Here is a 15623-nt window from a genome sequence, read left to right as displayed (position 1 = left end):
AATAAGATGGACGAGTTGAGACTAGTTGCTAGTGCAGGTAACATTGATGTATTTGCCTTAACCGAGACGTGGTTCAATACGAATAATCGGGATATGCCTGCTGAATGTCACATACAGGGTTTTAAATTGTTCCAAGTAGACAGAAGTATCAGGAAGGGGGGTGGGGTGGCACTGTATGTCTGAGATCGCTTGAACTGTTGCTTAAAAACAGATATAAAGTCTGAAACACATACTGAGTCTGTTTGGATAGAATTTTCAGAGGGACATGAAAAATTGATTTTAGGTGTAATATACCGTCCCCCAAACTTAGATAGGGACCAAGGGAGACTACTATGGGAGGAAATTGTTAAAGCCACAACGCACGATAACGTAGTAATTCTAGGAGACTTTAACTTTAGTCATATTGATTGGAATTTCTTGACTGGGAATTTAGAATCAAACGACTTCTTAGAAGTAGCTCAGGATTGTTTTTTGAAGCAGTTTGTGACAGAGCCTACAAGGGGAAATAACCTGCTTGACTTAGTTCTGGCAAACAATGAATCCTTTGTTAATAATTTAGAAATTTCAAAGGAACTTGGTGCTAGTGACCACAAATCAATTACATTTAGCATTGAATGGAAGTATGATAGTAGGGATAACTCAGTAACAGTTCCAGATTTTCATTTAGCAGATTACAATGGGCTTAGAGAACACGTATCATCTGTTGACTGGGGTAACGAAGAGAGCTATCAATATGACAGTTTTCTGAACACTATACATGCTGCTCAAAGAACGTTTATCCCATATAAAGAAATTAGATCAAGCAGAAATGATCCAAAATGGATGAATAATAGGCTCAAATATCTTTTAGGGCATAAGAAAGGAATTTATAGGCATATCAAAAGAGGTGAGAGTCATCTTATGAATCAGTATATTAACATTAAGAGGGACGTTAAAAAGGGGATAAGAACAGCTAAACGGGACTATGAAATTAAAGTTGCCAGTGATTCAAAAACTAACCCAAAAAGTTTTTTCCAGGTCTATAGAACAAAAGATAGAGATAAGAGAGGTCCCCTTAAAAATAGCTATGGGCATCTTACTGACAAAGAGAATGAAATGTGCTCAATTTTAAATAATTATTTTCTCTCGGTTTTTACACAGGAAGACACTAACAATATCCCAGTAATTAATTTTTATAGTGGGCCTGAAGAAAATAAATTATGTAACATCACAGTCACTAGTGAAATGGTTATGAAACAAATAGATCGACTGAAGCAAAATAAGTCGCCGGGACCTGATGAGCTTTTTTCAAGGGTTCTTAAGGAATGCAAAATGGAACTCTGTGAACCATTAACTAATATTTTTAATTTATCTCTTCAAACAGGTATAGTGTCTGATATGTGGAAGATGGCTAATGTAATTCCTATTTTTAAATCAGGGGATAAGTCATTATCGTCAAATTACCGCCCAATAAGCCTGACCTCAATTTTAGGCAAATTGCTAGAGTCAATTATAGCTGAGATTATAAGAAGCCATCTGGATAAGCATAATCTGATTAATGATACTCAGCATGGATTCACGAGAGGCTGTTCTTGTCTAACTAATTTATTAACTTTCTTCAGTAAAGATTTTGAGGCTGTTGACCACGATAAAGAATTTGATATTATTTACTTAGATTTTAGTAAGGCTTTTGATAGAGTTCTGCACCAAAGACTGTTAAAGAAAGTGGCAGCTCATGGCATTTAGGGAAAAGTGCTCTCATGGGTCGAGTCATGGCTCACAGACAGGAAGCAGAGTGTGTCCATAAATGGGGTTAAATCCGAGTGGGGATCTGTAACAAGTGGCGTTCCACAGGGATCAGTCTTAGGCCCGTTGTTGTTTATATTATATATCAATGACCTTGATGAGGGTATTACTAGTGATATGAGCAAATTCGCCGATGAAACAAAGATAGGTAGGATAATTGATTCAAACGTAGATGTTAGGGAACTTCAGGAGGATTTAGACAATCTCTATTCTTGGTCAGAAAAGCGGCAGATGCAGTTCAATGTAGATAAATGCAAGGTTCTGAAGCTCGGGAGTGTCCATTACCCTAGCACTTATAAGTTAAGTAATGTAGAACTTATACAAATAACCCGCACATAGAAGAGAGGAGCTTACAACGACGTTTCGGTCCGACTTGGACCATTTACAAAGTCACACTAACCAGAAGTGGAGTAGGATGGCTGTATATAGGCAGGAGGTAGTGGTGTATTAATGTAGAACTTAGCCGTACAGATTGCAAAAAGGACTTGGGGGTTATGGTGAGCAGCAACGTTAACCCTTTGACTGTCGCGGCCGTATATATACGTCTTACGAGGTACCGTGTTTAACGTATATATACTCATAAATTATAGCGGCTTTAAATCAAGCAGGAGAAAGCTGGTAGGCCCACATGTGAGAGAATGGGTCTGTGTAGTCAGTGTGCACCATATAAAAAAAATCCTGGAGCACGCAGTGCATAATGAGAAAAAAAAACATCCGACCATTTATTTTAATTAAAATGCCGACTTTGTGGTCTATTTTCGTATAGTATTTATGGTTGTATTCTCGTTTTCTTGGTCTCATTTGATAGAATGGAAAACATATTATAGAAACAGAGGTGATTTTGATTGATTTTACTATAAAAAGAACCTAGAAATGGAGCTCAAAGTAGGGGAAATGTTTGATTTTTGCCAATGTTCAAAAGTAAACAAATGATGCCATTGTCCAATAAATGTCCAACTAGCCATTCTGATATGCAGTCATGAATGGGTTGATGTTATTTATACAATTATTACAGTATTGCAGTAGTCTGCATAATAGTAAGTCTTCTATTTTTTGTTTGAATAAAAATTCAAAATAGATAGCAAGAGTAATATCAGAGGGGCCTGGAGACGTGACTAATGAACAAAGAAAATGTTATTTTAGAGCCAGGAATGTCTGCATTGTTCATTCTGGACCTTATTTTGAAATTGTCATATTTTTTAGTTTTCGTGAAATTGGCCAAATTGCAAATTTCTGACCACATTATTAGGTAGTTGAAATCGGTAAATGGGCAGTTTCTTGTACTCAATCGATAGAAAAAATGGAGTTCTAAAGAAATAGCTATGAGTTTGGGCGACTGGAACAATGGAATTAGCCGAAAATAGGGCTGAAAGTGGGCGAAATCGCCGATTTGTAAACAGCGCCGAGGTCGCTAACTTCGCGAGAGCATAATTCCATCAGTTTTCCATCAAATTTCGTTTTTTTGGTGTCATTACAATCGGGAAAAGATTCTCTATCATTTCATTAGAAAAAAATAATTTTTTTTTTTTAAATTTTGCGACACCAGGAGACACGTCACGTCAGGATTGGGGGTTGCGACAGTCAAAGGGTTAAACCAAGACAGCAGTGCCTAAGCATACGTAATAAGGCAAATAGATTATTGGGATTTATATCAAGAAGTGTAAGCAACAGAAGTCCGGAGGTTATACTGCAGCTTTATACATTATTAGTAAGGCCTCACCTAGATTATGCAGCTCAGTTCTGGTCTCCATATTACAGAATGGACATAAATTCATTAGAAAACATTCAGTGTAGGATGACTAAATTAATACATAGCATTGGAAATCTTCCTTATGAAGAAAGATTGAAGACTCTTAAATTACATTCACTTGTTAGACGAAGAATGAGGGGAGACATGATCGAAGTGTATAAGTGGAAGATGGGTATTAATAAAGGGGATATTAATAAGGTCTTGAGGATATCTCTCCAAGAGAGAACCCACAGTAATGGATTTAAATTAGACAAGTTTAGATTTAGAAAGGACAGGAAAGTATTGGTTTGGAAATAGGGTAGTTGATGAGTGGAACAGTCTACCTAGTTGGGTAGTTTCAAATTTAGGTTGGATAAATATATGAGTGAGAGGGGTTGGATTTGAGTGGGACTTGCAAATGAGTGGATAGAGTTATCAGAGCTTATTTCTTGGGTAGCATTGAAAATTAGGTTGGGCAAATGTTTTTTTAGTGGGTTGGATTGTAAAGGACCTGCCTAGTATGGGCCAACAGGCCTGCTGCAGTGATCCTCCTTTCTTATGTTCTTTCAGGTCAACTACAAAGTTATGGAACTATTCAAGCAGAACAATATCAGAAAGGTTTTTCTTCCACCTAATTCAGTGCACTTCCTACAGTCCTTGAGTGTCTCCATGTATGGCCCTCTTAAGCATGATTAGAGAGAGATTATTGACTGACTGGAAGAAAGGTGAAGGAAAGCATGCAACATGTTTCCAGAAATTATCACTACCAAGACTACTTCTGACTCTCATGCCAGAAATGGATGATAAATGGGAGCCTTTGGCAAAATCTGGATTCAGAGCTTAAAGCATATACCCTTTCGACCCAGTACATGTCCTGAAGAATATAAGAAAAGAACCGAAAGGTCAAGTGGTATCTGGAGGTTTGGTTAGCTACATTCTATTGTATTACTTTAAAAAAAGATGATTGACAGTAGCATAAGGCAAAGAGCTCATGGCAAGGCAACTAAGGTACCCACAGGAAGATCTACTGGCACAAGGGAGTGGCATCTCATCAGCAGCAAGACCTGGCTCCTTAGCATGAGGAACACAGCCAAAGACCATGTTCTTGTTATAGATATACAGAGATCCCTAAGGGCATAAATGCTTCTCAAACCCTGGCATGTGATGTTCCAGAAGTTCCCAGTCTATATGATACTGATGAACACGATATACGTAGTTAGGAGGCTGAAAGTGAAAGACATTTATAAAGAAGGCATTGCTTGTTCAAGCAAACATTTTATGGGTTTTGTTATCTGGTAGAACAAGAAAGAAGAGACATGACCATTGTGTTGATGTTGGTAGCAGTACTATAGAGCCTCTCCCTCACTTAGCAACATACTTGTTTACCGACGACTCGGACCTACAACGGACTCTCTGACCAGTATGATTTCCTCTATTCTGTTTATTATAATATACAGTACATTACTGTATAAACATTTAAAAATATACTAAAAATGTTATAAATGGTGGAAGGGTGACATTAAAGCAATATCAGAGATGGTCGACATAAACCCACTACCATTATAATATGCTCCTTGTTTATCTACGAATTCGTTTATTGACGTGGTATTAGGAACGGAATTCCATTGTTAACCCTTTCCGGGTTTCCGATGTACGTACTAGTACAGCTTTCGCACCAGGGTTATTGATGTACTAATACGCCTAAATGCTAGCGCCTTCAAATCTAGTGAGAGAAAGCTGGTAGGCCTACATATGAAAGAATGGGTCTATGTGGTCACTGTGCACAGTATAAAAAAAATTCTGCAGCACACAGTGCACGAGAAAAAAAAAATTCCGACCATGTTTTTGGTTTAAAACAGCGGCTTTGCAGTGTATTTTTGTTTGGTATTTATGGTTGTATTTTAGTTTTCCTGGTCTCATTTTATAGAATGAAAGACATATTACAGAAATTGAGATAATTTTGATTGGTTTCATAATGAAAAGTACCTTGAAATTGAGCTCAAAGTAGCAGAAATGCTCGATATTTACCAAAGTTCAAAAGTAAACAAATCATGCCACGCGTCCATTACACGTCAACTGGTGAGTCTAATATTCTTTCACAAGTGTGCTGACATTATTTATACCATTTCTACACCATTTCTACACTAATGCAGTAGTCTGCATAACAGTAAATCTTCTATTTTTTGTGAGAATAAAAATTCAAAGTGGAAAGCAAAAGAGATGGAGGCAGGGCCTGGGGACATGACTGATGAACAGAGAAAATGTTATTTTAGTGCCAGGAATGTCTGTCTTGTTTATTCTGGACCCTATTTGGAAATTGGCATCTTCTGAAATTTGTGTGAAATTGGCAAAATGGCCAATTTCCGACCACTTTATTGGATAGTTGAAATCGGTAAATGGGTTGTTTATTGTACTCATTCGATAGAAAAAAATGGAGTTCTAGTGAAATACATATGATTTTTGTCGACTAGTGCACTGGAATTGGCCGAAAATAGGGCTCAAAGTGGGTGAAATCGCTGATGCGTAAACATCGTCGAGACCGCTAACCTTGTGAGAGGATAATTTCGTAAGTTTTCCATCAAATTTCATACTTTTGGTGTCATTATGATTGGGAAAAGATTCTCTATCATCTCATAAGAAAAAAATAATTTTTTTTTTTTCCAAAAAATTTTTCGACCCTTAGAACGAGTTTAGGAGAGGGCCTCTCGACCCTGAAAAGGTTTACTGAAGAGAGGCTGTATAGTACAGTACCAGCAAAAAATTCTTTCTTGATTATAAATGAAGTGCAAATATTTATATTATTTTCTTAATTACCAATATTAAAATTTAGCAGTTGTACTTATAGTATCCAAGAAATTGTTAGTTATTTATAGTTTTTTATGAGCTATGATCACAATTGTCTCACCTAAAATAGCAGTCTCAAATGCTCCAAACTAGGGGCAGTTTTTTTTGTAGTATTCAGTGATATAATTTCGTAGCCTAAAAAAAGTAGCATTTGGTCAGTTTGTACATCTAATGTAGCTTTTGTATTACTATTTTCTAAAATCAAAATTTGAATAGAATAAGTTGAACTTTTTATTTATGTTTCCATGTGAATAACTTAATATTTTTGATCTTGATTTTCCCACTTGGTGATAGTAATACAGCAGTAGAAGTAAGCAAAATGGTAGTTATGGACTAAGAATGATTGCTGAAGTAGACATGAGACAGTAGAGGCACAGTAGTGATGAGGGATTTGTGTGGGGTTGTATTTTTTGTGTCACAAGAAGTAGCACACATGTAAGTTGCAAGTGTAGGAGGTAGTAAAACATTAACCAGTTGAGGGAAAGGATTGCAAGGCTGGGGTGTAGTTGTTAGTGTAGTATTGTGGTTATAGTCACATGGTGTGTATATGCAATTAGGTTTAGATCATTGAGGGGTCTTGCTGAGTGTCCCCATCTTGAGATATACTATAATTTCTTTAAACATCTTCAGAGACAAGGAAGTGGAAGGGAATATATTATGTGGGATGGATGAGGAAAGTAGGAGTAGAGAGGGTAGAGATATTGAGTCTAGTTGGCCCAAGTGAGGGAGGAGCCTGTAAATGTAGGACTTGTGTCTGGGGAGGATAGGGAGAGAGTGGAAGTGTGTTGTTGCTAGGGATCAAGATAAAATTTTTTGGAGATCTTTGGGGTTGTATTGCAAGTGTAGAATTGACAACTAAGGAGTAATGTATAGGATGTTGGGGGGCAGGGAAGGTGACAGACACTGAAAACTTGGGAATATCAACTATGAGGACTGCATAAGGGTTGAACACAGGAATGAAAATATAGGAAGTCACTACTGTGTGTTGGGAGTGTCAGGCAATTCTGGAGTAGATGATGTGCAGTATTCCCTTCCATTAGTTATAAAGCAAACTCTCTTTCTCTTCCAAGCACGCAATTTCACTTTCCTAAAGAAAAATAGGGCACCAGTGAGATTACAAAGGATGTGTTTTGTTTCACTTAAGGCAGGAAGGGAGCAGTCATAATTTGAGTTGTTATTATTGGATTCTCCACAATGGACATTCTGCCTGTGACCTCCAGTATTTTGCCAGGTGACTGTAGTGCCAACATTTGCAACTATTGTTGTGTTGTTTTGAGCTTCCTTACCATCAAGATGTGACTTGCTACTTATTCTGAGGAAGTGTTATGGCCATTGAATGTCAGTATCATTTTATTATTCATGCAGTGTCTCTTGTCAGCAAGCAGGGCAGACATAAGTTTTGACCCTGGTGACTGGGATGTGTTGTAATTACTAATTGTTTTTGTGTGTGTCTGCAGCATAGTCTGTGAAGTATTGTGAGGGCTGACAATTGCTCTTTAGCATAAATTGATGGTGGAGTGTCAGCGAACAGTCAATGGGGTCTTGCCAGTGGTGTGGAGGCACATTAGTTTATCTGCTTGGTCAGCATTCATTAACTCTTGATTATATACCTCTCGCCTTTTAGAGGGTGGAAGATGTTTTGGCTGATGTTGGTCTTAAGTTATGTGTGCAAATGTATGGTCATTTGGGTATGCTTCTAGATTCTTTTCAATGAAAAAAACTCTTAGTGTGTAGTCAGGGTGTGCATGATATGTCAGCATTGTTGCTTGTCTGTCATTGATTCTTGGCAGATGACTTTGAGCCATTCTTCCAAGAGTGCAAACAATTATTAAATTATTGCTGCTGGGGTCAGTAGAGAGTTTTGCAATCATTAGGGATCCAAGAGAATAAATTAATTTTTTATCGTTTACAAGGAAAAAAACAGGCAGCTCTGAGAATAAATGAATAGAGAGCACATACCCACCCTGAACCATGGTTACTTCTGCTGTGACAGAAATTGCTGCTGTTCCCTAGAAACCACCTCTTACCCTCCCTGATCTGCTGTGACACATATTGCTGTTCCCTGAAAAACCACCTCTTACTCTTCCTGATCTGCTGCATCACATATTGCTATTGTTTCCTGGAAAGCACCTCTTATTCTGCCTAAACTGCTGTGACATATATTGCTGTTGTTCCCTGGAAGTCACCTGTTACCCTGCCTGATCCACAACACCAGGCTGGCACCTCTGGAATTAACTGTCCAAGGCTTAGCAAAACTGCCTGTTTAGATAAGAGTACAAACTGTCCAATTGTAAGTTAGCTAATAATAGTGGTGGGCAAACTGGTAAGAACACTGCTGGTTATACAGTTTTAGTTGCCAATTCTGTATCCACAAGCAATCTTCAATAGTTCCTCTGTCATCAGAGGGCCTGCCAAATGGCTACCCGATGTCCACAAGAAGAGCCACCTGACATGCCACAAGATGATTAAATTTCCATTGGATGGAGTGACCCGGTCACCATAGCACTACCAACCAAAGCTGTTAAAACAGGGCCAATAGTACTCTTAATTTCTTTTAGTTCTGATGTTAGCTGGATTTCACAAAAGGAAAAATATCCCCACTAATGAGACCAAAAGAATGAAGGGTGGAGGTATTTAGATTCAAAGTGAAGAATGGGAGAAATGGTCCAGTTCCCTGAATGAAGAGCTCCTTCACCACAAGAAAGGGACCCTCTTGAAGGGATAAAATATGGATTAAATGAGTTAGAATTGTGGTCTATTTTATTGCATTTATTTGTTTTAGATCTGTGATTTTGGGCTGGCAAGAGTGGAAGAACCAGACGAGAGCAAACACATGACACAAGAGGTTGTGACACAGTACTACAGAGCACCAGAGCTACTCATGGGTGCCAGACATTACACGCAAGCTGTTGATGTTTGGTCAGTAGGATGTATATTTGGTGAGCTCCTGGGCCGCCGAATACTCTTTCAAGCGCAGAGTCCTGTTCAGCAGGTGAGTTTCTCTCTCTCTCTCTATATATATATATATATATCTCTCTCTCTTTCTCTCTCTCTTTCTCTCTCATTCTCTCTCTCCCATCTCTCCCCCTCTCTTTTTTTCTCTCTTTCTTTCTCTCTCTCCTTTTTTTTTTACACAGGGTTTGACAAGGTTAAGGATCCCTAGCTGTATTGACAAGCTAAGAGCTGTTACCTACATCAGCTCATTTGAAAGCATTTGCTTTATGAATGTGTTCCATACTCGAGTCATCCTGGGTATATATGATCTCAGATGGAGTGATGTTCTGGAGAAGGGTACAGCCAGAGTGAAGTTGCTGCTTTCTGCCCGTCTTGTGGCATAAAAGCTTGTTTCACGCTGTCCTCGAAGTGGATCCAAGTGTGGTACTTTGACAATATTGGCCTTGTACATAACAGTAAGGCCACCCACATCCCTCCTGTATTGAAGGCTCTGCTGAAATGATAGATCTATCCAGGATTGGTCCAGGCGAGAGATGAGACGTCTTGCTCTCTCTCTCTCTCTCTCTCTCTCTCTCTCTCTCTCTCTCTCTCTCTCTCTCTCTCTCTCTCTCTCTCTCTCTCTCTCTCTCTCTCTCTCTCTCTCTCTCTCTCTCTTCTCTCTCTTTTTTTTTTTTTTTTTTTTTTTTTTTTTTTTTTTTATTTTTTTTACACAGGGTTTGACAAGGTTAAGGATCCCTAGCTTTATTGACATGCTATTTACAGGTTAAGGATTCCTAACTTTATTGGCAAGCTAAGAGCTGTTACTTACATAAGCTCATTTGAAAGCATTTTTATTGTTATGAGACATACAAGTAGGGAACAGAATGAAGTTGGAGCCATCTGTGGGCCAACATTTTCATTTGATCAACTGACTTTATCTCATTGACATCATTATGCTGTATGAATGTGTTCCATACTCGAGTCATCTCTCTCTCTCTCTTTCAGTATCTTCCTTTCTTTCTCTCTGTCTCTCTCTTTCTCTCTCTCTTTTTTTACACAGGGTTTGACAAGGTTAAGGATCCCTAGCTTTATTGACAAGCTATTTAGAGGTTAAGGATTCCTAACTTTATTGGCAAGTTAAGAGCTGTTACCTACATCAGCTCATTTGAAAGCGTTTTTATTGTTATGAGACATACAAGTAGGGAACAGGATGAAATTGGAGCCATCTGTGTGCCAGCATTTTCATTTGATCAACTGACAATATCTCATTGACATCATTATGCTGTACGAATGTGTTCCATACTCGAGTCATCCTGGGTATATATGATCTCAGATGGAGTGATGTTCTGGAGAAGGGTACAGCCAGAGTGAAGTTGCTGCTTTCTGCCCATCTTGTGGCATAAAAGCTTGTTTCACGCTGTCCTTGAAGTGGATCCAAGTGTGGTACTTTGACAATATTGGCCTTGTACATAACAGTAAGGCCACCCACATCCCTCCTATGTTGAAGGCTCTGCTGAAATGACAGATCTATCCATTATGGGTCCAGGCGAGAGATGAGACGTCTTGCTCTGTTCTCTGCTCTGTCAAGCAGTCGCAGATGAGAGGGGGGGGCAGGCAAACCAAGAAAGTGGAGCATACTCAAGGTGTGAGTATACTTGTGCCTCGTACAGAATGTTGCAACCCCTACTGTCAAGTAGATGTGAGATACGGCAAAGTGCTGTAAGCTTCCTGGCTTCCTTGTTTGCAAGATTTACAACATGGTTCTTCATGGATAGTTTGGAGTCAAATTTCACCCCAAGGATATCAACTTCTTCTCCAGGTACCAACACCCTCCCATTCATCCTTACTATTGCACCAGCATTACCATCATGGTGCCTAGAGATGATCATCATTTGCGTTTTCTCAGGTGCAAATGTTACTTGCCATCTATTTCCCCAAGCTGATATAGCTCTCAGCTGGTGATTGATGTAGCTTAGAACAGCTGGCATTTCTTCTCTTGGATAAGTGAATGTCAGTGTACAGTCATCTGCATATGCATGTGATTCTGGGATGAGATGAAGAAGGTCGTTGAAGTAGACATTCTATAACAATGGTCCCAGCACGCTTCCTTGTGGAACACTTGCCCCAATAGAATGTCTTGCTGATTCCGTTCCATTGAGAACTACACTTAGAGATCTACCATGAAGGTAATCACTGAGGAGACATAGCGTAGAGCCTGCAATTCCCAGTGCTTGAAGTTTTCCTAAGAGGCCCTGGTGCCACACCCAGTCGAAAGCGCCAGCAATGTCCAGTGCTACCACACAGCTGACTTTGGATTCATCCAGTGACTGGTGCCACTTAGTGGAGAGGTTTAACAACAGATCAGCAGCAGAGTAACGTTTCCTGAAGCCATATTGACGATCACAAAGTAGTGAGTAATAGTCAAAAAACTCTGTCATTTGTCTTGAGATTATTGTCTCAAGGATCTTATCAGTTATTGACAGGAGTGACACTGGTCTGTAGTTGCTGATTTCTGCTCTGCTCTTCTTTTTGTGAACAGGGACGACATTTGCCTCTTTCCATAGAGAGGGCCATTTACACTGTACTAGGCAGTGCTGAAAGATGCGGGTTAGAGGTGCTGCTAGCTGGTCTGCACATCTTCTCAGCAATCTTGGGCTCAACTTGTCTGGGCCTACAGCCTTTTCTTGGTCAAGCGATTTAAGAAGGAAATGCACCTCCTCCTGCCTTATTGTCAGCACTGACAGTTTTGACACAGTTCTTGCAGCTGTCTGTCTTTCTCTCTCTCTTACTTGCACACTCTTACACACACTTAGTCTTGCTTTCACTTGCTCACTCTCACACTGTCTCATTCTCACTCACTCTCTGTACAAAAAACATTACAGTCTAGAGATTACAAGTACATGTATCTTAAAAAGAGTATTATCTTTGGCTAAATTTTAAGTATAAATACATTAGGTGTGAGGAGAGAAATAAAAATTTGCTTTCCCTGTTAATTTACAAAGTTGTATACTGTATATTAATACTGGAATATTATTTGAAGAGATCCATTGGAAGACATTTGACTTGTTTGACTGACTGACTTATTGGATATGACATAATATACCCAGTATATAATATTCAAATAGTGACCATTTAAAGTAAATAAAAGTAAAGTAAAGGAAGGTAGAGTCCATGCCATTGCACAGTTTTACATTATATGTTATTTAATGCTTGAGAAGCCTATAGTTATGTAAAGCATTTCAGGCAGACTTATTCTAGAATTTAAAAATTAGTTAATTTTTAGTTCTGTCATGTATAATTCAGCCTTATGTGACAAATCAAGATGGATACTTTTATGCACATGAGTCATGAAAGATGATTGGTGATAATCAGGTGTTTTGTCTAATTGAAGATTAATGCTAACAGCGTGTATGAAGGGAGTGGCAATATGATCCACTCAGTAACATGAAACTATCAATTTCTTTCCAGCTTGAGCGGATAACAGATCTCTTAGGAACCCCAAATTTAGAAGACATGAAATACGCTTGTGAAGGAGCAGTAACGCACATGCTACGACGACCGTCTAAGCCACCAGCGCTACCTGCCCTCTACACCTTATCTAACCATGCTACCCACGAGGCCGTCCACTTACTCACTCAAATGCTTGCCTTTGATCCAGTAAGTCTAGGTGGATCTTAGCTCTATTTATTATAAAACTTTCAGAAGCTGTTTCAATACATGTAGTACATTAAGATTACAATATATACATATATACATATATATATATATATATATATATATATATATATATATATATATATATATATATATATATATATATATATATATATATATATATATATATATATATATATATATATATTATTATTTTTATTATTTTTATTATCACACTGGCCGATTCCCACCAAGGCAGGGTGGCCCGAAAAAGAAAAACTTTCACCATCATTCACTCCATCACTGTCTTGCCAGAAGGGTGCTTTACACTACAGTTTTTAAACTGCAACATTAACATATATTTTTTTTTTTTTTCAACAAGTCGGTCGTCTCCCACCGAGGCAGGGTGACCCAAAAAAAGAAAGAAAATCCCCAAAAAGAAAATACTCTCATCATCATTCAACACTTTCACCACACTCACACATTATCACTGCTTTTGCAGAGGTGCTCAGAATACAACAGTTTAGAAGCATATACGTATAAAGATACACAACATATCCCTCCAAACTGCCAATATCCCAAACCCCTCCTTTAAAGTGCAGGCATTGTACTTCCCATTTCCAGGACTCAAGTCCGACTATATGAAAATAACCGGTTTCCCTGAATCCCTTCACTAAATATTACCCTGCTCACACTCCAACAGATCGTCAGGTCCCAAGTATCATTCGTCTCCATTCACTCCTATCTAACTGCGCTCATGAGCGCTTGCTGGAAGTCCAAGCCCCTCGCCCACAAAACCTCCTTTACCCCTCTTTCCAAGCCCTTTCGAGGACATTCCCTACCCCTCTTTCCTTCCCCTATAGATTTATATGCTTTCCATGTCATTCTACTTTGATCCATTCTCTCTAAATGACCAAACCACCTCAACAACCCCTCTTCTGCCCTCTGACTAATGCTTTTATTAACTCCACACCTTCTCCTAATTTCCACACTCCGAATTTTCTGCATAACATTTACACCACACATTGCCCTTAAACAGGACATCTCCACTGCCTCCAACCGTCTCCTCGCTGCTGCATTTACCACCCAAGCTTCACACCCATATAAGAGTGTTGGTACTACTATACTTTCATACATTCCCTTCTTTGCCTCCATAGATAACGTTTTTTGACTCCACATATACCTCAACGCACCACTCGCCTTTTTTCCCTCATCAATTCTATGATTAACCTCATCCTTCATAAATCCATCCGCCGACACGTCAACTCCCAAGTATCTGGAAACATTCACTTCTTCCATACTCCTCCTCCCCAATTTGATATCCAATTTTTCTTTATCTAAATCATTTGACACCCTCATCACCTTACTCTTTTCTATGTTCACTTTCAACTTTCTACCTTTACACACATTCCCAAACTCATCCACTAACCTTTGCAATTTTTCTTTAGAATCTCCCATAAGCACAGTATCATCAGCAAAAAGTAACTGTGTCAATTCCCATTTTGAATTTGATTCCCCATAATTTTAATTCCCACCCCTCTCCCAAACACCCTAGCATATTACTTCCTTTACAACCCCATCTATAAATATATTAAACAACCATGGTGACATTACACATCCCTGTCTAAGACCTACTTTTACCGGGAAGTAGTCTCCCTCTCTTCTACACACCCTAACCTGAGCCTCACTATCCTCATAAAAACTCTTTACAACATTTAATAACTTACCACCTATTCCATATACTTGCAACATCTGCCACATTGCTCCTCTATCCACTCTATCATATGCCTTTTCTAAATCCATAAATGCAATAAAAACTTCCCTATCTTTATCTAAATACTGTTCACATATATGCTTCAATGTAAACACCTGATCTACACATCCCCTACCCACTCTGAAACCTCCTTGCTCATCCGCAATCCTACATTCTGTCTTACCTCTAATTCTTTCAATTATAACCCTACCGTACACTTTTCCTGGTATACTCAGTAAGCTTATTCCTCTATAATTTTTACAGTCTCTTTTGTCCCCTTTCCCTTTATATAAAGGGACTATACATGCTCTCTGCCAATCCCTAGGTACCTTCCCCTCTTTCATACATTTATTAAACAAAAGTGCCAACCACTCCAACATTATATCATCCCCTGCTTTTAACATTTCTGTCATGATCCCATCAGTTCCAGCTGCTTTACCCCCTTTCATTTTACGTAATGCCTCACGTACCTCCCCCACACTTACATTCTGCTCTTCTTCACTCCTAAAAGATGGTATACCTCCCTGACCAGTGCATGAAATTACTGCCTCTGTTTCTTCCTTAACATTTAAAAGTTCCTCAAAATATTCTCGCCATCTACCCAATACCTCCATCTCCCCATCTACTAACTCCCCTACTCTGTTTTTAACTGACAAATCCATATTTTCCCTAGGCTTTCTTAACTTGTTTAACTCACTCCAAAATTTTTTCTTATTTTCATTAAAATTTCTTGACAGTGCCTCTCCCACTCTATCATCTGCTCTCCTTTTGCACTCTCTCACCACTCTCTTTACCTTTCTTTTACTCTCCATATACTCTGCTCTTCTTATAACACTTCTGCTTTGTAAAAACCTCTCATAAGCTACCTTTTTCTCTTTTATCACACCCTTTACTTCATCATTCCACCAATCACTCCTCTTTCCT

At 38.8% G+C, this 15623-nt stretch overlaps 1 protein-coding gene across 5 annotated transcripts in view; it reads left to right on the top strand.

Moving 5' to 3' along the window:
- The window catches only part of nmo (serine/threonine-protein kinase nemo), a 758381-nt gene that overhangs the window by 590662 nt on the left and 152096 nt on the right, over nt 1-15623 (top strand). For all 5 annotated transcript variants that reach the window (XR_011391086.1, XR_011391085.1, XR_011391083.1 and 2 more), the window contains exons 6-7: nt 9141-9350; nt 12761-12949. Coding sequence is in view for 2 of the 5 variants with exons in the window: in XM_070080136.1 (XP_069936237.1) it covers nt 9141-9350; nt 12761-12949 (399 nt within the window). In the remaining 3 variants the exon portion in view is untranslated. The remainder of the gene's footprint in view (nt 1-9140; nt 9351-12760; nt 12950-15623) is intronic.

Source organism: Cherax quadricarinatus, chromosome 6 (assembly GCF_038502225.1).
Source record: "Cherax quadricarinatus isolate ZL_2023a chromosome 6, ASM3850222v1, whole genome shotgun sequence".
Lineage (NCBI taxonomy): Eukaryota > Metazoa > Arthropoda > Malacostraca > Decapoda > Parastacidae > Cherax > Cherax quadricarinatus.
Note: the sequence above shows the minus strand (reverse complement) of the source record. Positions and strands in the feature narration are given on the sequence as shown.